Source organism: Culex pipiens, chromosome 3, assembly GCF_016801865.2.
Source record: "Culex pipiens pallens isolate TS chromosome 3, TS_CPP_V2, whole genome shotgun sequence".
In the NCBI taxonomy this organism is placed as follows: Eukaryota; Metazoa; Arthropoda; class Insecta; order Diptera; family Culicidae; genus Culex; species Culex pipiens.
The window spans coordinates 23,094,846-23,118,352 of NC_068939.1; the positions used below are offsets into that span (position 1 = coordinate 23,094,846).

Genomic DNA, 23,507 nt, shown 5'->3' on the forward strand with positions numbered 1-23,507 from the left:
GGAGTGGCAATGCCTGGCCTTGTATTGATACTTCACGATAGAATTTTTATGATTTATGATTTATGATTTATGATTTATGATTTATGATTTATGATTTATGATTTATGATTTATGATTTATGATTTATGATTTATGATTTATGATTTATGATTTATGATGATTTATGATTTATGATTTATGATTTATGATTTATGATTTATGATTTATGATTTATGATTTATGATTTATAATTTATGATTTATGATTTATGATTTATGATTTATGATTTATGATTTATGATTTATGATTTATGATTTATGATTTATGATTTATGATTTATGATTTATGATTTATGATTTATGATTTATGATTTATGATTTATGATTTATGATTTATGATTTATGATTTATGATTTATGATTTATGATTTATGATTTATGATTTATGATTTATGATTTATGATTTATGATTTATGATTTATGATTTATGATTTATGATTTATGATTTATGATTTATGATTTATGATTTATAATTTATGATTTATGATTTATGATTTATGATTTATGATTTATGATTTATGATTTATGATTTATGATTTATGATTTATGATTTATGATTTATGATTTATGATTTATGATTTATGATTAATGATTTATGATTTATGATTTATGATTTATGATTTATGATTTATGATTTATGATTTATGATTTATGATTTATGATTTATGATTTATGATTTATGATTTATGATTTATGATTTATGATTTATGATTTATGATTTATGATTTATGATTTATGATTTATGATTTATGATTTATGATTTATGATTTATGATATATGATTTATGATTTATGATTTATGATTTATGATTTATGATTTATGATTTATGATTTATGATTTATGATTTATGATTTATGATTTATGATTTATGATTTATGATTTATGATTTATGATTTATGATTTATGATTTATGATTTATGATTTATGATTTATGATTTATGATTTATGATTTATGATTTATGATTTATGATTTATGATTTATGATTTATGATTTATGATTTATGATTTATGATTTATGATTTATGATTTATGATTTATGATTTATGATTTATGATTTATGATTTATGATTTATGATTTATGATTTATGATTTATGATTTATGATTTATGATTTATGATTTATGATTTATGATTTATGATTTATGATTTATGATTTATGATTTATGATTTATGATTTATGATTTATGATTTATGATTTATGATTTATGATTTATGATTTATGATTTATGATTTATGATTTATGATTTATGATTTATGATTTATGATTTATGATTTATGATTTATGATTTATGATTTATGATTTATGATTTATGATTTATGATTTATGATTTATGATTTATGATTTATGATTTATGATTTATGATTTATGATTTATGATTTATGATTTATGATTTATGATTTATGATTTATGATTTATGATTTATGATTTATGATTTATGATTTATGATTTATGATTTATGATTATTATTGTACTTTCCCCACTTGAAACAAAACAAATATTTTAACATGCTGCCATCAAACGGAAAGAGATTCCATCGCTAAAACGGGGTAATGTTCGCTAAAACTAGCGGAAAATTAGCTATTTTCGAAGAAAATTTACCTGGAATCGCTAAATATTGTCGATGGTATGGATCCTGGTCAAATTTTACCGAATCAGTTAAAAAGTCTTGCCTGCTAAAAATAATGCAAGATAGTTGGGTAATTCTCCGCCAACTCACACAGCAGTTGCCCCGACCCCTCTTCGATTTGCGTGAAACTTTGTCCTAAGGGGTAACTTTTGTCCCTGATCACGAATCCGAGGTCCGTTTTTTGATATCTCGTGACGGAGGGGCGGTACGACCCCTTCCATTTTTGAACATGCGAAAAAAGAGGTGTTTTTCAATAATTTGCAGCCTGAAACGGTGATGAGATAGAAATTTGGTGTCAAAGGGACTTTTATGTAAAATTAGACGCCCGATTTGATGGCGTACTCAGAATTCCGAAAAAACGTATTTTTCATCGAAAAAAACACTAAAAAAGTTTTAAAAATTCTCCCATTTTCCGTTACTCGACTGTAAAAAATTTTGGAACATGTCATTTTATGGGAAATTTAATGTACTTTTCGAATCTACATTGTCCCAGAAGGGTCATTTTTTCATTTAGAACAAAATTTTTCATTTTAAAATTTCGTGTTTTTTCTAACTTTGCAGGGTTATTTTTTAGAGTGTAACAATGTTCTACAAAGTTGTAGAGCAGACAATTACAAAAATTTTAATATATATACATAAGGGTTTTGCTTATAAACATCACAAGTTATCACGATTTTACGAAAAAAAGTTTTAAAAAAGTTGGTCGTCATCGATCATGGCCGTTCATGGTCACCCGCGACAGACACGGACGACGAAACAAAGAGAAACGCAAAAAGTAACTTTTTCAAAACTTTTTTTCGTAAAATCGCGATAACTTGTGATGTTTATAAGCAAACCCCTTATGTATATATATTAAAATTTTTGTAATTGTCTGCTCTACAACTTTGTAGAACATTAAAACACTCTAAAAAATAACCCTGCAAAGTTAGAAAAAACACGAAATTTTAAAATGAAAAATTTTGTTCTAAATGAAAAAATGACCCTTCTGGGACAATGTAGATTCGAAAAGTACATTAAATTTCCCATAAAATGACATGTTCCAAAATTTTTTACAGTCGAGTAACGGAAAATGGGAGAATTTTTAAAACTTTTTTAGTGTTTTTTTCGATGAAAAATACGTTTTTTCGGAATTCTGAGTACGCCATCAAATCGGGCGTCTAATTTTACATAAAAGTCCCTTTGACACCAAATTTCTATCTCATCACCGTTTCAGGCTGCAAATTATTGAAAAACACCTCTTTTTTCGCATGTTCAAAAATGGAAGGGGTCGTACCGCCCCTCCGTCACGAGATATCAAAAAACGGACCTCGGATTCGTGATCAGGGACAAAAGTTACCCCTTAGGACAAAGTTTCACGCAAATCGAAGAGGGGTCGGGGCAACTTTTCCCGATTTCGTGTGAGTTGGTAGAGAATTACCCAGTTACAAAAACACTTTTTGGAAGGGTAACCACAGCCACTATTCATATAAAATACTGTAAAATAAACAGATAAGGAGAAAGAAATTTGCTATTTTCAGCAAAGTTGTTCAAAAAGATAAACACTGCAATACTGCCGAAGAAAGATTTTATGGATTTTCTTTGAAAAAATCGGAAATAACATTTTAAAATGGCTGTATCTAGAGAACTACATCAGCAAACCTTCTGAAACTTGGCCCAGAGATACTTGACAGTCATATGAAGCAAAAAAAACCTTTATCTCGAAATGCATATTCTTTAATGTGCTGAAATTGTATTGATTGTTTTGGTTTTCTTATTAAAAATCGGATGCAACATCTTAAAAGGGCTGTATCTCGAAAACTACATCAGCGAATGTTTTTATTTTTTGCACAGAGATGCGCTATGGTGTAAGGAATTGATAGACCCCAAAATCTCGGAGTGCATATTTTTTTCATATTAATGGTATTTTGAGCACCGTGCCTATCTCATCATGGTTTGGAGATATTTAAAAAAAATATTTTAGGACCAGCCCGACAAAGCCATAATAATTTTATACTGAAGAAAAGATTCATTACAATTTTCTTCAATGTTTTCAATAATTGGACCAAAATTTGCTGAGATACAGCGTCTGAAAGAAAAACAAATATGGAAAATTAGGGTTTCTGAGTGTAACCCAAAGTAATTTAACATTTATTCTGTTTCAGAGTATCCATTTATGCGCTTTAAAAGCACCATGCATCCCCATTAAAATCATTTAAAATTTTTAGTTTTGAGGAGTCTTGTTATCTATTTTTGTATAAGATTACGATCGTTTTACTGATACTCGCAATCATAACATCTCAACAACCAGCAACACCTTCCAGAGATTGCAAATTACCTTCCATTCTTGCCCACACGGCAAATTGGCTCCGTCAGGCACCTTGAAATTCAATTTTCTCGGTGTGTATTACAAACCCCTTTTAGCCTTAGCTGTCAGCCCATAAACCATACTATCGGCGCTGCCTCCCTCCAAAAATAGCTGCTTTCCCCATACTAAAGTCTTCATTTGGCGCAGCTGATGTGGATGGCGGCGCAGAAGACCAACTTTGCTACAACCCAGCAGCAGTCAACAATTGCGCGCTAATCAAATTTCATGCCTCGGCTTTGTTCGCGCGAACAACTTTTGTGGGGCTGGAAGTGGAAAGCCGGAAACGCAACTGACAGCGTACAGGCAAATGCTCTTCGACCGGAAGTGGTGTGGCATTTGCATAATACACAGCTGAGATGCAAGAGAGAGAGAGAGTGAGCCCGCAACTTGCATGCCGAAGGATTTTGGATTTATGCGGTTGATGCCACCATCATTTTCAGCAGCGAGAACCGACCGAGCAGGGCCATAAAATACAATGCTAGAGCGGAGCAACAGGACGACCTCGACGAATTTGGGGAGGAAATTTGTCATGCGGAACGAGCTGGAAAGCTAAAGCAGAACAGAGAAGGTCCTGCTGTTGTTGTCCTGCTGGCAGGCAATATTGGTCCTAGGTTGACTGGTTGCATCCAGCCGAACTCCATCATCGTGTACAGCATGACTGAGGTTTGGCTCGATTTCGGTCTCGATGAGGATGTTGTGGTCGGGGAAGATACGAGTGGTTATAATTGCATGTCGAGGCATAAAAGCTTTGCTTGTTGACGGATAAAAAGTTTGATTGATGCAGTCAATCATACTGCGTGACATTGGAAAAATATTTTTGAATGACGAACATTGTATGTCAATTTGTATCACAATAAATCGAATCTTCCATTAAGGTTTGAAAATCTTCTAATCTTGTTTTAAGTTATTTTAACTTAAGGGATAACATACATGTAGAAAATCGCAAAATTTCATATTACAGAAAAGTCACTAAATCCACTAAAAATATGAATTTCAATCACTCCTGAAAGTTTCATGAAGATATTTCTTTACTAAACTGAGTAAGAGACGATTTAAGTTCACAATTTTGTCATACACAAAGCGAACTGTCAAACTTTGTGAACGTTTTTCTCTAAACACTGGTGCCACGATATCAAGATGGGATGGACCAAATAGGCTGAAATTTGGGGGAAGACTCCCAAGACATATCCCGTGTACATGACGAAGCCTGATTTTGAAATGTTGCTTTTATAAAAAAATCAAAAATCAAAAACTGACTACTTTTGCCTTCCTCACCTTACTGAGGAAAGGCTATAAAATCACTCGAAAAATGAACTTTTCAATTAGACCTCCTAGACCAGGGGTGACCAAAGTAAGGCCCGCGGGCCAAACGTGGCCCGTGAGGTAATTTTTTGTGGCCCGCGGACCCATTTTGGATGATCTGGTAAAATGGCCCTGTGACGCATCTTTAAGGTGAAGCCGTTGATCATTTTCAAAGAAAATTGATTATCATTCTAAAATGCTCTGTATTGAATTAAATTTTAACGAATTTCTCCACCATAATGAATCAGCATGTGCAGGTTGTTGCCTTCTTGAAGCCACTGAAGAAACTTTTGATCGAAATCAAATTTGTTTCAAAATTTATATAATGTTGTGCTACAATCACTGACGTCCTAGTTGGCAATCATTGATTAATGACGATTTCCATAACTTTGCAAGGATAATCGTTACCTAAAGGAATCAGCATGTGTAGGCAGGGTTGCCAGGTTGCCAGATAAATCTGGGAATGCCAGATTTTTCAAGTGTCAGCCAGAATAAAGATTTACCCTTCTCTGTGCCAGATATTGACAGATTTTGCCAGATTTTTCACTTTATGCCCATCTTATCCAGGTTTTTAAGCGAAGATGGTGTTCGAATGGTGAACGCCCGTAATGTCAAAATCACGCAGTGGTACCAACATTATGAAACAAGTGTGACACGGCATGACAGCCATACTTTTTTTTCTAATGTTGGTGCTACTGCGCGATTTTGACATTTCGGGCGTTCACCATTCGAACGCCATCTTCGCTTAAAAACCTGGATACAATTTTTTTGATTAAAATGAACGTATTGAACGTAAGTAGCATATGTTTTACAAAAAGAAGATGTAAATTCAACTTTTTTAAGGTCTAAAATCAGGTAGACTTGAATTCTGAATTGAATTCTACAAAATTTTGAATTAATTCATATCCTGCCTCCCCTTCGACATTCACGATTGTAAAATTTTTGTCTGCCAGATTTTTCATCGATATTTTGCCAGATTTTTCAAATTTTGACCTGGTAACCCTGTGTGTAGGGCACTAATCAAAACAACTTGTAGAAGGAATTTTGTCAAAATATTGATAGGGACGCAACATTTTTATTTTTGAACGAAAAATTATGGCAATGATGGAAGTCTAAAGTATGTCAAAAGTTTCATCAAATGTTTATTGAAATTTTATTAAAATTGGAGGAATAATTTTCGAAAAATCCTTAAGCAAATATTTATAATTAAGATTGCACAAAATTTTAAAAATTAATTACATACTTTTACAAAGTTTGTGTCACCCCTTCTAAAATATATTAAAAAAATTAGTAAATAAATCAATTAAAATACAACTTTAAAAATTTCAGTAAATTTGTGAAATTACGATTTCAACAATCGTGATTTAACAAATATAACGAAAGTTGCAATAAAAAGAAGATGAATAATGTTTATGTTGGTATTTTTTTTTTGATTTTCTGATTTTGTTTTTAGTTTTATAGATTTAAATTAAAAAAAACTTTTTTTTCTCATATGGCCCGCAAGCTCATGTGAGCTTTAAATTTGGCCCGCCATTCAAATACTTTGAGCACCCCTGTCCTAGACCTACCTTCGTTTATACATATCGACCCGGAATCACCAGCTGAGCAAATGTCTGTGTGTTTTGCTGTATGTCGACATGTGTACCGAATCAATGTCACTGGAATATCTCGTCACTGACTGAGCCGATTTTGACCGTATTGGCCTCATACGATTCGTCGAATTAAAAAAAAAATAAATAAAGTACATCAAAAGTTTTGCATAAAAAACTACTGCATAAAATTTTCACAATTTGCAAAAAAGGGTGTTTTTTGCATGAAAACCTGCCATATTAAAAAAAAAAAACAAAAAAATGCAACGAAACAGCCGTGTAGAGGGATGCCATTTTCCTCAAAGACGGTGTCTGTATAGTCTTGACAAAAAGTTATTATGAAAAAAAAATATGCACTCCGAGATTTTGGGGTCTATCGATTCCTTACACCATAGCGCATCTCTGTGCAAAAAATAAAAACATTCGCTGATGTAGTTTTCGAGATACAGCCCTTTTAAAATGTTACATCCGATTTTTTCAAAGAAAATCAATACAATTTCAGCACTTTAAAGAATATGCATTTCGAGATAATGATGTTTTTTGCTTCATATGACTGTCAAGTATCTCTGGGCCAAGTTTCAGAAGGTTTGCTGATGTAGTTCTCGAGATACAGCCATTTTAAAATGTTATTTCCGATTTTTTCAAAGAAAATCCATAAAATCAATACAATTTCAGCACTTTAAAGAATATGCATTTCGAGATAATGATGTTTTTTGCTTCATATGACTGTCAAGTATCTCTGGGCCAAGTTTCAGAAGGTTTGCTGATGTAGTTCTCGAGATACAGCCATTTTAAAATGTTATTTCCGATTTTTTCAAAGAAAATCCATAAAATCAATACAATTTCAGCACTTTAAAGAATATGCATTTCGAGATAATGATGTTTTTTGCTTCATATGACTGTCAAGTATCTCTGGGCCAAGTTTCAGAAGGTTTGCTGATGTAGTTCTCGAGATACAGCCATTTTAAAATGTTATTTCCGATTTTTTCAAAGAAAATCCATAAAATCAATACAATTTCAGCACATTAAAGAATATGCATTTCGAGATAATAATACATCAGCAAACCTTCTGAAACTTGGCCCAGAGTTACTTGACAGTCATATGAAGCAAAAAACATCATTATCTCGAAATACATATTCTATAAAATGCTGAAATTAAATTGATTTCATGGATTTTCTTTGAAAAATCGGAAATAACATTTTAAAATGGCTGTATCTCGAGAACTAGTGCTGAAATTGTATTGATTGTTTTGGTTTTCTTATTAAAAATCGGATGTAACATCTTAGAAGGGCTGTATCTCGAAAACTACATCAGCGAATGTTTTTATTTTTTGCACAGAGATGCGCTATGGTGTAAGGAATCGATAGACCCCAAAATCTCGGAGTGCATTTTTTTTCATAATAACGGTATTTTGAGCACCGTGATAACGCGTCTCCTGAAAACTTAAGATCTTAAATGATTTTAATGGGGACGCATGGTGCTTTTAAAGCGCATTTACTCTGAAACAGAAAAAAATGTTGAAGTTATTTAGTTTACACACTGAAACCCCAATTTTTCCTATTTGTTTTTCTTTCAGACGTATCGGTAACATTATTAATATCTTTGAAGCAAAATTAATTCATTTAAATTCATTTCCCTACTTTCAGCCCTTCAAAAGGTTTTTTATTCTTCGATAGTGAATTTTCATCATAAGTATCACACAAATTTAACAATATTATCTTTTGTTTGGAGTGATATTACCTTAATTGTGGTAATATCACTCCAAACAAAAGATAATATTGTTAAATATAAGGAGTTACTCATAAAAGGTCAGATAGCCAATTTTCGGAGTCAAACAACTCTTATTTACTAACTTAAAATATGTTCCAAATGATGCTAAGAATATGTCATAAAAATCTTCAAAGCCTTGCTTTTCAACAGTGTTTCTCAACCGGTGAGGAATTTCCCCCTGGGGGGAATGGGGATGTATAATAAAACGAATTTATTTAAACTTTTTTGCGGAATAATAACTGATCTGGTGCTCTCTTTGTAAAGTTTATTTTGACTATTATAAATAATTTTTGTAAATTTTCATGGTTTCTTACAAATTAAAGTTGGATCTTTGGCATGTTTTTCAAAAATTATAAGCTTTATTTTATAAAAGTGCCAGATATTAGAAAAAAATAATTTTGTTCGGTCCAAAATGTGTATGCTTCAATATTCTATTTTGATCATATTTTACCTCAAGTTATGCGGAATCAGTGAGATTACACATCAAATGATGTAAACTTAAATCCTGCTATTTAAAAAAAAAAATATTTTCTGGCAAAAACAGAAACCTATTTTTATAAGGTTGCGACAAGATATTCATGATAAAAAAATGACTAAAAGCCTTCCTAAATGTCTATTTAATTTTCTACTTGCAATTTCTAAAATTGACCTCCCCAACCAAACTCCCAGGTGACCACTCAAACCCGGTTACTGTGTCTAGGTCGTCGTCATCGTTTCTAATTATTCAGCAATGCCATCACGCTGCGCTGCGTCAATTCCCCCATGATTGGACGCTCAAAATTAGGCTACTCAAAGCCCGTCAGTGGCCAAGTTAGCTTTTCACCGCTGCCGGCTCTGCCGGACCTAAAAAATTCACCCCAAATAACCTTGTTCCAATTAGGTTCGATTCGTCGTCCGTCAATTCCGGTGTGACATGTCGCCTAAAATAGGACCCACTCTTTCCCACTTCCTCCTCCAGTCTAGTTTCCGTCCGGATCGCATAAAATTTGCAAAACCAGCATCCTCCGGACACGGCCGGCCTAACCTGAGGCCCTGCTGATGTCCTCGTCGTCATCGTCCAGCACACGACACGGCATGCTGTGTGTGACAAAATAAATATTCATTTTTCACGGACATTGGACCGGCTTTTTGGACGACAACCAATCAATAGTGCCAATTTCTAATGCAAAATCGGTCACAAGTTTATGCACCGGCAGAGAACCGCCCAAGTAACCACAAGCACTAAATCAAAACTCTATATTCACTCTAAATAAACATTCCCGATGCTATGACACTTTAAATAGTCTTTCCAAATGTTTCGAAACATTTGTAGCTTGAAACATTATTGCTTACCGTATAATGATATATAGAACAGCCAATTAAAGTTTCGAAGCATTTAGCACAACAATGTTTCGAAGCATTAGTGGTAAGCTTTATATATCATTGTAGAGTAAGCTTTTAATGTTATATCACATTTTGACATTTCTTAAAATGTTTCAAAACACTAACTTAACACTAGTGAGGGCAATAAAAGTTTGGCAGTATTTCGTGGTATGTTTATGTTTGCTGCAGGTAAAATCGTTCGGCGCACGGTTCAGCGTCTATAAAAATGTGAGTCAATTATACTTAGTTTAACTGGGCTTAGTATTAAACTATTCTTTTTTCCAGAACAGCTCCTTATCGTCGCAAGATACAATTTTCTAGTTACGATGGCTTCCTGCAAAAACAAAACTAGAAAGGAGGAGTTTTCGCTCTACGCCAGCTTCAACGACACTTTCGTCCACGTCACGGATCTTTCGGGCAAAGAAACAACCTCGCGCGTCACCGGCAACATGAACGCCAAGGCCGATCGTGACGAGGCCTCGCCCTACGCCGCTTTGTTGGCTGCTCAGGACGTCGCCGATAAGTGCAAATCGCTCGGAATCACGCTGCGTGCCACCGGCGGAAACCGCACCAAGACCCCGGGACCGAGTGCTCAGTCGACGCACCGTGCTCTGTCCTGTTCGTCAAAGAATTTTGTGATTTAGTGCTATTAGTGTAAACATAAATAAATGCTCTGTTTTAATCTGGCAAGTGTTTCAGTTTTTCTTGAAGTTGTTCCTCAAGGAAGACTTAGTCGGCAAAAATCATCTGAATAAACATATTTCAGGACGGACGAGACGGTTGGCGCAGGGCATCTAGGTGAAACATCTCAGTACACGCAGTTTAGAATTTCGAAAGCAAAGCAACACAGCAAAAAAAAAACAAACAAACTTTCAAAATCGTCATCCCAGCGTAAAAGCACTCTCCCAAGAGAGAGAAAGAGCTGCGCAAAGCTTTTTGATTTTTCTATTTTTGTTCTGTCGGTAAAGTAGTATTTTGACGTTTTACCGCTGTATAACTTTATATCAACTCTAGACTTCGCCACTCAATTTTACCTCCATGCGTATAAAGTGAATATAAAGTTTCAAGACTCTAGGGACAAACTTTATATGTTGATATAGAGGGGATTTAAAGTTACCTTATACAGTCCCGCGGTTACTTGGGCGGGTTCTACACGGGGGGGAGGCAGAATTTCAGGGAAGGTACATAATTTGGTATGCACTCCCGTCGTCGTCGACGACGACGAAGCCGTGTTCCCACGTGGTCATGCCGGGGAGTCCCTAGGGATCTGGAACAATCAGGCCCCACTCCGCCCTCTTTCAACAGAACAGCGCAGACCTCCCCGGAATCGACGATTTGCCGATTAGTTACTCAGGGCACGTACCGGTTATAATTTGAATTCAAACTGAAAATGCTCTGGCGTGCATGGCGCAAAGCTTATAAGCTATAAGCAAAAGCATAGCAGCAGCAGCAGCAAGGGAAGATGAAAAAATGTGTGTGCTTTCGGAAATCTGCAAAATTGTATGTTTTATGTGCTGAACTTGACTTGCTGCTCCGGACGGGCATAACAACAAAGTTTCAGTGATGCACAGTGTAAGTTGAGCGCGTCAAAATGGTCAGAACTAATTTGAATTCCGAATTTCCTATAATTCTGGAGTGTCAAAACAACCTACTTTTTTCGTCAAAAATAAAATAACAGAGAAAAGTTCTTTGAGTGCTGATATTTTCAACTTTTCAGCGCTTGTACTGAAAAGTAATTCTTTTAGACAATATTTTGGTTTTTGAGTTGACCAAACACATGGAAGCCATAATTTAAGAGGGAAAACATACGTTCAAAAATGTGGTATTCAACTCGTTGCTAATTTCAGTAAACCTCGTTGGGTAAATGTACGACTTGTGCTAAAAAATATCTTTTTTTTATGCGAAAAAAAGCCTTCTAAAAACGAATTTAGTCTTTTGATAAAACCAAAACAAGCATTCCTGGAAAGTGAAAACATTCCATAAAAAAATGTCAACCTTTTCTCAATAACGAAAATGCCATCATTTCGATTCCAAAATTGTGAACATTTAAAGCTTATAATTCAAATGATTACAACTTTAAAAACCAATAATTGTCTTTAGAACTTAAAATTTCATCGAAAATGTATTTTCCTACATTTATATTTTATTTTTAGCAATTTTGCATAATTACGATAATTTTATCGTTCTCTGTTTAAAATTTGTTAAAAATGGTGGAGTTCCCGCTGGACTTCAAATCCTGATACTTAATTTCATTTTATTTGGCAAAAAATCACAATTGAATGAATAAATGTGGTTCCTATTTTGAGGGTGAACAATTTCTAAAATTTTAAGTCAAATCATATGCATTCCATGTTTCTAACGGTTTTGGATCATTCAAAAATTCTTTATAGCTGTGCTTGATTTCTTGCAACATCGTGAATCAAAATCCGAACACTTTTGCGTCGAAATGCAGACAATACGATTAACTAGGGTTAGCGAATTTTCACGCTCACATCTATCCGTCCCTCTTTTTCTAATCAAAACAAGCTAAAGAGAGAAAGGGATGACACGGTATCGTCGTAAAATTTCACTAAGCCTACTTTTAACTAATAATTACTCAAATTTATATTCGTAGGGTATTCGTAGAATATTTAAAAACATTTTATATTCCTCAAATCATCATTATTAAGGCTACCAACTGTACGGATTTTTTCCTTACCATACGGATTTTCGATCCTCTTCACGGATTTTTAACAGGCCGGAATTTTTGTAGGGAATTTTACGAATAATACGGATTTATACGGAATTTTAACAACTTTTTTTATCATTGAATTGCTTTTTTGATTGGGTCGAAGCTTTTGTTAACTAGAAATTTTTATTTATCTGTGAGTTTGATTTAAAAATGGAGAGTTTTCCGGAGTTTCCTTAATTCAAACTTGATTATCAATAATTCTAGAGTTTTTAAACTATTGTCTTTCATATGTTGATAGGACCTTTTGAAAAAAAAACTCTAGAATTGTACTTTTAGAAATTCCTTACAAAATATATTTATTGATTTCCAAAGGCTTTCTAAAACTTGTGAACATTGGAATTAACAAATCTTGAGTTCTTTAAAGGTCCTATAAACTGGTGTGTTTCACATGTTATAGGACCTTTTCAAAAAAAAACTCTGGAAAAGTGTTCGTGAAAACACTAAAAACGATATTCGTAAAAGCAAACTTGACATTTCGTAAACTTTTGAACGTTTAACAAAAATAATTGAAGAACATGATGATTTGTTTCAAATCACGCCCTTTGATGAATTGTTAGCAAAACATATACAGCAATTCCCCACGAAAACAGCATGGAAAAAAAACAAAAGTGCTCGGATCGGGCTCAATTTTTTTCTGGGGGTTCCCTGGCCGAAATAATTAGACCCGTATTTTTTTGTTTGGCTATAAGGGTGACCTACGCCGTGTTACGGTGGTCTGAAAAATGGCCATTTTCGTCGATTTTCGCAAAAACCACTTTTTTCAAAAAATCATATCTCCGCGTCATTTCATCCGATTTTAGCTGTCTTAGACGCAAAAGAAAGGTGATAAGTTGGTCTTTCAAAGAAAAATAATAAGAAGTTTCAAAAATCTAGCCTAACATATGAAAAGGGCGTATGAAACATTAAAATGCCGTTTTGACGGTGTCTGGACCAAAGAGCCTATGTCTGGAAATATTTTTATCGGATTCCCCGGATATTTTTACATAACATACTAAAAAATGGGAGAAGTTCATTAACAGGATTCCGAGATATAATTTTTTGAAAATAAAATCCGTGTTTTTCGACGCGCCGCGCGCAAGAACCGGAAAATGACGAAATTGGCAAAAAATCAACTTTTTTCACTAAAACTGCGATAACTTTAAAATTTTAGCGATGACCTATACATGTCTGGGTACCAAAAGTTGCGTCTTTTAATTACAAAAATGTTGGTACCCAAACATCTATAGGTCATCGCTGAAATTTTAAAGTTGTCTCAGTTTTAGTGAAAAAAGTTGATTTTTTGCCGATTTCGTCATTTTCCGGTTTTTGCGGAAATCGACGAAAATGGTCATTTTTCAGACCACCCTAACACGGCGTAGGTCACCCTAATGGCCAAACAAAAAAATAAGGGTCTAATTATTTCGGCCAGGGAACCTTCAGAAAAATGTTGAGCTCGATCCGAGCACTTTTGTTTTATTCCATGCTGTTTTCGTGGGGAATTGCTGTATATTAACATAAAGTTACGACTTTTACTGAGAAATGAATGCTTCGCATAAAAAGTAAAGTAAAAAAAAATATACTCTCAGAATCATTAAGCTATCACAAGGATGATATCATCAATCATTTGATTGCCGTTATTCTCTTGCTAAAAAGTTTTATTTTTTACAAATTTTGTTTTTTTTTTTGCCAAAACTAGGTAAAATTGACTAAACATGTGTTTTATGATAAGTTTATGCATGATCGTTTTTTTAATTGAATTAATTAATTTTCATATGAAAGTAGCATTTTGTAGAAACAGTCATCTTTCCTAAAGTCAATACATCATTGACCGGAGGAACAAGCAATAAGAATAGAATAAAAAATGGACTTCATTTAAATTAGATGAGAGTTTTAAAATCACCTTTCATGATCATTTCAGATTTTTGCTGAGTCCTTTTCACGATATTTGTAATCTGTTCTGATTTTTAAAGAAATTTGCAGATTTCGTTACAGATCAAATTATGTTTACTTCTTCATTTATATTTTAGCCTTAGTTTTTTTTTTTTATTGACTTCGCAAAATGTAGCACAGGGTGACCAAAGTATGGCCCGCGGGCCAAACGTGGCCCGCGAGGTGATTATTTGTGGCCCGCGGACCCATTTTGAATGATCATGTAAAATGGACCGGTGACCACTTGTAAAGTGCTCTTATACTTTTTAAAAATTAAAGATTGTTTTTTACTTTTTTATGCGAATCTTTTTTTTTATGTTTTGCTAATTAAAACTAATGATTTATCAATATTTTGATCCCCATTTAGGGACACAAATATTACGTCATAATAATTTAAATAATTTTACATGTTTTAATGAGTGGAACTTGTAAATATTGTTTAAACTTTCATCAAACATTTTTGGAAATATTTATAAAATCGATTACCAAATTAAACACGTTCAAATTTGACTTAGGAAGAAATCTTCAATAGTTGCAAAAATATAAGTTGTATATATTAATTTAAAATTCATAATGACCCTCTTATGAATTGACCTCAAACTTACTTTGCACTTGAAACCTTCCTTTGGGATTCAAGCTCATGACAGTTGAATAACGAATCTGATTGACTACCATCTGATTCAGCCAGACAAAATTTTGAAATCGGAGGAATAAGGCTGTTGCAAATATTTTACACAGCTATCGTCCATCAACCCTCCCCTCCACCCATTATAAAAAAAAACGGCTCGAAATATTAGGGACAAAAATATTTCTTCAAAAAACTTCATTAAATCAATGGAAATTTAAGTGCAGTAAGCTGAAATCAATTAAAAAGGCATTTCTATGCGTTTAGAATAATTTGAGCATGTTCGGGTTTATGAAAAAATAACATGAATTTTAGTGAATTTTCGATGAATAAATCTTTGTTCGCTTAACTCTTTTTTTTTGTGTAATAGATAAAATTATGTCGTCACATAAATTATTCAATTAAATGTCACCATTTTTGAAAAATAAAAACAAAATTTTACAATGCAATTGAAAATTCAAGTACATTCAGTTCTTTTCTATTTTTTTTTCTAAAATAAAAAAACGGAAATTAAAAAAAAACTTTTATTTTGTAGTATTTTCAAGTCTTTAAAATTAAAATATCCTAATTTCATTTTTTATAAATTTCCTATTTTGCAAATTTGGCCCGCATGCTCATTTGAGCATCAAATTTGGCCCGCATGCTCATTTGAGCATCAAATTTGGCCCGGCCTCAAAGAACTTTGAGCACCCCTGATGTAGCAGTTGTTTTAATCATTTTGGCTGAACATGATTGTTTAATTTTGCTTTGATATGAAATTCAATAAAATGTAAAAAGATAAAATAAAAGCAAATCATACGAAAACTTTAAAAGCTGTATTAGTCCAATATTTAAAAAAATAACAGTTAAATGCTGCTCCAAATTTCGTTTCAAAATATATATAGAGCCCATACATATACAACGTGGATTTCTTTTTGAGAAATTAAGAAAAGTTTTTTTTTGTGTCACGCTCAAATTTAGTGAAGAATTTTTATTAGCTTATTGAAAAATAATGTATAATTCAGCATAAAAAGTAGCTTCTGTAACTTTAACATAAGATTTTCAGGATTATTTTAACATTTTTCAAGTTCCGTGAAATTTTCATGAAATTTGTGTTTAGAAATTAGGATCCCCGTGACATATGCATATGAGCGTGAAAAATAACTAAGCCTAGTCATTATCGCTGTTTGGAATGCCGTTGAAAAGACGGTATACAATTTGACAACATTTTGTTACTATAATTTTCACATGAAATGATGACAAAATATTTCCAAATAAGTGGGGAAAAAATCCATAAATGCAAATCATGTCACTTTTTGATGAAATGCCATCGTAATAACCTCAAACCTATTGTAAAATGAAGCATGTTTAATTTTAAAACATACTTTTTATAAAAAGTATGATGGTAACTTGCCAATTCAGGCTCAGCTAGTTCAATTCAAAAACTTTAAGAAAATTAAATTTGTTGAAAAAATCTGCATTTACCGTTTAAATTTTGTTTTTTTAAGCATAAAATTTGATTCCAAATTATTCCACTTTCAAATTGAACAACATTCCGCAAGTCCCTACTTCCCTCAGTACGAACAACAATGAACGATGTATATGGTGGCACTAAATCGGTTAGTGTATACAGAGCAGTAGCAAATCTCTGTCTTCACCAAACGGCGAACGGACGCTTCGGAACGTGTCCTTCCTGGTTCCTTTTTGTGTTCAGCAGAAACAACACCCCTCACCCATTTCACCCCAACTTTAAATCCAATCCGGCTGAAAACCCAGTAAATAACGACCATCAGCACCCAGCTGGGAGCACTTCTCCTTCATTTATGCCATTCAGAAGCGAAGAAGATTAAGATTGTTCCGCCGGATAAGCGCTTGTTAGTGTGAAGGTAAAATCGCGAAAAAGTGTGTGCAGTACTTTTCCAGGAAAATGAAGCGAACAAAAAACAACTAGAACACCTGGCACCAAGTAGTTTAATTTTTGCGGTCACTGGGTGTAAGGCCAAACACAAAAGAAGAGAGTACAACTAGTACACGTGTGCAAGGCAGTGCACGTGGCACGGCCAATTTATGCGATGCAACGAACCTCCTCCTGGGCTATATTGCGATCCAACTCGGAAGAAGGCAGCAAGGATGAAGGACAATGAGCTGATTTGCATTTACGTACCCAGGTTACGGGGCCACGATGGCGCGCAAGTGGAAAGTTTACGCCACTGACCGAGATTAGATAACAATGAACAAGGGATTAAGCGAGTTTGGATGTGTGTGTGCAAGGTCGGGAAATAATAAACATTTTGCATATTCAAGAAAAAGCCTCAAATGTTACTCAATATCTGAATCAAGAGATCCATAAATCGTCCAATTTCTGTTTGCTCAATTGGATCAAGAAAATATGACGACAACGACGACGATATGCTGTCTGCCAACGAAATATGTTGACCGTGTGCATTTTCATGTTTTCCCTCCACCGTTAACCCTCCTCCCCACAAAAGCCAATGAATCGTACTCGTGATTCCAATTGCCATCATTCCGGTGAGCCCTGAGAGCAAATTTTCATCACCACCCAGCCCGGAACGTGCCCCACAAATCGCGCTGGCTCAGGCTCTTTTTCGGGCAAACTTTGGACCCGGCAGAAGAAGAAGAAGAAGCAGAGAAAAATCCGACGTGGCCACAAATGAAACACGTTCCTTGTTCCCAGCAGGCCTGCGGGCCCCGAATTCAAGCACCCAGTTTGGAATGGCTTCGATTGCACACAAGAACGGTGAAAAAAAAATACCGGATAATTTCTGGTTCTGCCCAGAGGTGGTACTAGCAAACGTGCTCCCCGAGGCGGGAAAATATGCTTTATGTTCGTAAATTTAAATTTGGCTTATCTTTTTATGTCGTAGCATCACGTTTTGCCCTCCCCTCCACTCTGACATCACATTTGAGCAAATAACCCCTTCTGCAGCTCCAAAGGGATGTCTTTGCTGCTGTGTGAGGAAAAGCTTCTTTTTTTTAAGGGGGCACACAGTCGAGCGACGAGGACGAACGCAAAACTTGTTCAAACTATCAGCACTTTACGTTTTTGCAGTTGTTCGCAAATGTCTTTTTTTTTCGTTTGATTTTTCTTCCTAGTTTTTGGTAGAATGTGCTTGCTAAATCGTTTCACTGTGGGAAAAATGAAATATTTATTTATGATAATCTCAAAAAAAGAAAATTAAACGTTTTGATTCATAAATTAAAAATTACTATATTAAATTAACTTTCTTTTGTATTTTTTTAGTTCTTTAAAACATTTATGTTAAATTATTTTATGTACTTTATGTAATGTATTTTATGAACTAATTACTGCTGATTATTCACTTTTGATCATTTACCTGCCTAAAATAAGACATTTTTTCTCAAAGATTTTCTTATTGCTGGTTCTCATATTTGGAAAAAAAAGTAAAAGTAGTGAAGAAGTTAATTCCAAAAGTTCTTTCCAGTTTTTTTTTTAATTTTTAAGCAATTTGAGATGGACAAAAATTATATTGAACATTTACCCACTAGTTTTTTTACCAGATCCCTTTTTTTCAATCAGCTAACAGTTCAAGAAACAGAATTTGAAAAAAAAGATACCTTGCAGCCAATTTCAGCTAATTTTCTTACTTTTGACAGTTGGGTCACAGATCTTAATTCCACTGTTTAAAACACTAGCAACATGCATTAGTAAGTCTTGTTTTTTAACGTTTATAATTCATTTTTGCAAAACCGCTGTGAAACTGTCAACTTTTCCTGTCCTTTTGAAAAAATGAAACGGTCTACTTTTCCCTACCAAAAATAACAGAAAATTAATACCTTTCAATACCAGTGCTGAAAAGTAGAACTTTGTAATGGGTGCTGAAAAGTTGAACTTTTCAACACTAGTATCAAAAAGTAACATTTTTCAATATTTTTCAGTTTTGAACGATGTATTTACTAATTAAATGAATGTTGGACATAAAAATCTTTTCTCAAAGCGTTTTTCGAAATGGAAAAAAAAATTGTAAGCAACTCGTTGCAAAACTTGATTTTTTCAGCAATCGTCGTGTTCATCCAACTCGGTAATCCTCGTTGGATAAATGTACGACCCGTGCTGAAAAAATCTTCTTTTTGCAACTTGTTGCATAAACCACTATTTCAGTTTTAACGGGTATTTTTAAACATGTGAATTTGATCGAAACATTGTTTTTTTCAAACAAAACGCAGACTGAAAACTACCAATATCGGTGATAAATAGTTTTGATTGATATTTCCTGCAGATTTTTTTTTAGATTTTATTTGCAACGTTTTAAATCTGTATCACTTAGATTCAGAGCTTGAAATTTAAGTTTTTATCATTTGAGCAATTCTCTACAAAACCGGCCGATTTCGACCATTTTTATTTTTTGTATTTTTTTATTTGGCTCAAACTTTGTGGGGGCCTTCCCTATGACCAAAGAAGCCATTTTGCATCATTAGTTTGTCCATATAAATTTCCATACAAATTTGGCAGCTGTTCATACAAAAATGGTACGTACATATTCGAAAATCTGTAACTTTTGAAGGATTTTTTTGATCAATTTGGTGTCTTCGGCAAAGTTGTAGGTATTGTTAAGGACTATTTAGAAAAAAATAGGCACACGGAAAAAAAAATTTCCCGATTTCTTTATTAACTTTTTTTTCACAAAAACTCAAATTCCCAAAATACATATTTTTTGATTTTCGAGATTTTTTGATATGTTTTAGGGGACAAAAATCCGCAACTTTTGAGCTATAGAGAAACATGGTCAAAAAATCTGCCGCCGAGCTATGATTTTTTGAAAAACTGGTGATTTTTGGAAAAAATCGAAATTTCATACATAAAATTTTTTTGACCTCATTTTTTAATGCAAAATTGAATTTGCAATCGAAAAGTACTTTACAGATTTTTTAATAAAGGGCTCCGTTTTCAAGATATAGCCACCGAAAGTTTGATTTTAGCGAAATATTTGCAGTTTTTCAATTTTTAAAAATAGTGACCATGAGTAACCATTTCTAAGAATTTTTTTTTTTTTAAAGTTCAGAAAATTTGCTATAAAATTGTCTAAGAGACATTGAAGATTGGACCTCTGATTGCTGAGATACAGCGGCTTAAAGAAAAAGAAACACGAAAATTGAAGTTTTCTAAGTCTCACCCAAACAGCCCACCATTTTCTAATGACGATATCTCAGCAATTAATGGTCCGATTTTCAATGTTAATACATGAAACATTTGTGAAATTTTCCGATCTCTTCGAAAAAAATATTTTGAAAAAAATTAAATCAAGACTAACATTTTAAAAGGGCCAAACTTTGAATATTATGCCCATTAAAAATGCTAGTATTGATTTAATTTTTTTCAAAATATTTTTTTCGAAAAGATCGGAAAATTTCACGAATGTTTCATGTATTAACATTGAAAATCGGACAATTAATTGCTGAGATATCGTCATTAGAAAATGGTGGGCTGTTTGGGTGAGACTTAGAAAACTTCAATTTTCGTGTTTCTTTTTCTTTAAGCCGCTGTATCTCAACAACCAGAGGTCCAATCTTCAATGTCTCTTAGACAATTTTATAGCAAATTTTTTGAACTTTTCAAAAAAAATATTTTTAGAAATGGTCACTCATGGTCACTATTTTTAAAAATCGAAAAACTGCAAATATTTCGCTGAAATAAAACTTTCGGTGGCTATATCTTGAAAACGGAGCCCTTTATCAAAAAATCTGTACAGTACTTTTCGATTGCAAATTCAATTTTGCATTAAAAAATGAGGTCAAAAAAATTTTATGTATGAAATTTCGATTTTTTCCAAAAATCACCAGTTTTTCAAAAAATCATAACTCGGCGGCAGATTTTTTGACCATGTTTCTCTATAGCTCAAAAGATGCGGATTTTTGTCCCCTAAAACATATCAAAAAATCTCGAAAATCAAAAAATACATATTTTGGGAATTTGAGTTTTTGTGAAAAAAAAGTTAATAAAAAAATCGGGAATTTTTTTTTCCGTGTACCTATTTTTTTCTAAATAGTCCTTAACAATACCTACAACTTTGCCGAAGACACCAAATTGATCAAAAAATTCCTTCAAAAGTTACAGATTTTCGAATATATACGTACCATTTTTGTATGAACAGCTGCCAAATTTGTATGGAAATTTATATGGACAAACTAATGATGCAAAATGGCTTCTTTGGTCATAGGGAAGGCCCCCACAAAGTTTGAGCCAAATCAAAAAATACAAATAAAATCCATTTCCGATTTTGGTAGAGAATTGCTCATTTCTCATTTTTGTTCAACACAAATTGATGTAACGTCATCAGGGGTGACATTAGGTCTGGGGGTGAGATTGGGTCATACAAAAATGCTAAAATTTGTATGACCCAATCTCACCCCCAGACCCAATATCTCCCTTGATGACGGTACCTAAATATAAAAAAAAGTAATATTTTCAAGATTTTATTAAAAATTATTGATCAGTGAGCAAAACTTTGAACCAAATTTGAAATTTGTTTGCTAATTTAAAAAAAAAATGAGTAAAAAATCTGCTACAAATTGCACTGTAAAATAACATATTATGAATAATTCACTTTTTTTATTTCACCCCACCGAGTTCAAAAATGATCGTAATTTTACATCTGGAAATGATGACAGATTTTGTGTAAAGAAAGTTGATTTACATAAAAAAAACTGGTGAAATTTTCATCTATTTCTGTTGAATTTCACATTACATTATTTTACATTATTTTTGGTTTTGTAATTTATGTTGAACACTGAAAATACACATGAAGGATGTAAATTTACATGTTTTAACATGTAAAATTACTTATTATTAGCATCTTCTTATTTGTTGTACTGTACTGCCGTTCTACGCATAATTGTCCCATGTCAGTTTTGGACGATTTTGACTTTATGCCATTTTTAAGTTCAGTCTGATGTGTACTTTAAAAAAAACACATAAAATCTGGTACTTTGTTCGGAAACTCATCAAAAACAACACCAAGTCTGTTTGTCCCATCGTTGAACTTCTACGCATAATTGTCCCACCAACTATTTTCTTACACGGAATCATTAGTTTTATTAAGCATTATGTCTTGTTTACCTGTTGTATAGCAAGAGAATCACAAATAAGGGTGATAAACTGCTAACTGGGGCGATTAGGGACACATAGGGCGAATAGGAACCCACGGGACAATTATGCGTAGAAACACAGAAATCGATCGAAAAATTTCAATCACGTTTTTCTCAGTTGCACTTTTTTGAACATGGGACAATTATGCGTAGAACGGCAGTGTACATTATGTAAAAAACTATTGTCACGCAAAAAAAACTACACACACACAGAAAAAAAAGATTAATTTGGGTAGGTTGAAAATTTGGTTGGTTGAATATAACCTCTCTTTGAGTGATTTACCTAAATAATACTTTAAAATGTGAACCTAATGAAAATTCATCAGAAACTGATAAAAATTCACTATTTCCTGTTGTAATATTACATATTTTTTGACGCAAAATCTGTCATCATTCCCTGACGAATATTACCATAGTTATTTTTTTCTCTTCTAATAAGTTTTTCACTTAGAATCAGAATATTTAGCGACCCACATGTGTAAACTAAAGCATAAAACAGGAAGGTGTGAAATAGTGTTAAATTACCCGACACGGAAATTATGTATCACATGTAAACACAGTTGATTTAAACTTGACAGTCGACGTAATTAGCTGAATCCCACGTAAATCATGTTTTACGTATGATTTGTTACAAATTAAGATCAAATTGTGTTACATCATAATCGATATAGCATTCGGAGTTATTTTTTTTTTTTGTGTAGGCATGAAATACCGAATATCTAGTTTTCTTTGTTGATTGGAGATCCTAAAAAAAATTACCTATTAATCTACGTAATTTTACATTAACTTTTGTGGGCAACTAAAATTATATATAAAAATTGATAAATTTACACATTTTTTAATATCTGACAATATTACACATTTTTTCTGACACCAAATCAGGCTATATATTTTTTATTGTGTAGTAAAATATAAGAAATGGCTGATATCATATGTTTTAAAAACTAGTTGGATAAGTATTATACAAAAAATATCTGATTATTTTGATAAACAGAAGGTTTTTTCCCAAAAAACATTCTACATTTTCATGTTTTGAAGAATTTGAAAAACTCAAAATATATTTAATCAATTCATTTTCATTCATTAAAATTGAGCCACTTTCAGCTC

The 23,507-nt window shown here is 33.0% G+C and overlaps 2 protein-coding genes across 4 annotated transcripts in view; both read left to right on the forward strand.

The window, feature by feature from the left end:
• LOC120418929 (translation initiation factor IF-2-like) overlaps nucleotides 1-23,507 on the forward strand; it is a 174,730-nt gene that overhangs the window by 108,743 nt on the left and 42,480 nt on the right. The window lies entirely within an intron of this gene.
• Nucleotides 9,896-11,125, forward strand: LOC120418930 (40S ribosomal protein S14-like). 2 transcript variants are annotated; one of them, XM_039581466.2, is made up of 2 exons: nucleotides 9,896-10,260; nucleotides 10,318-11,125. In XM_039581466.2, the coding sequence occupies exon 2, from the start codon at nucleotides 10,359-10,361 to the stop codon at nucleotides 10,674-10,676; it is 318 nt and encodes a 105-aa protein (XP_039437400.1). In that variant the 5' UTR covers nucleotides 9,896-10,260; nucleotides 10,318-10,358; the 3' UTR covers nucleotides 10,677-11,125. The 2 variants fall into 2 exon arrangements, with proteins under 2 accessions (XP_039437400.1, XP_039437399.1); XM_039581465.2 differs by having other exon boundaries at nucleotides 10,323-11,125.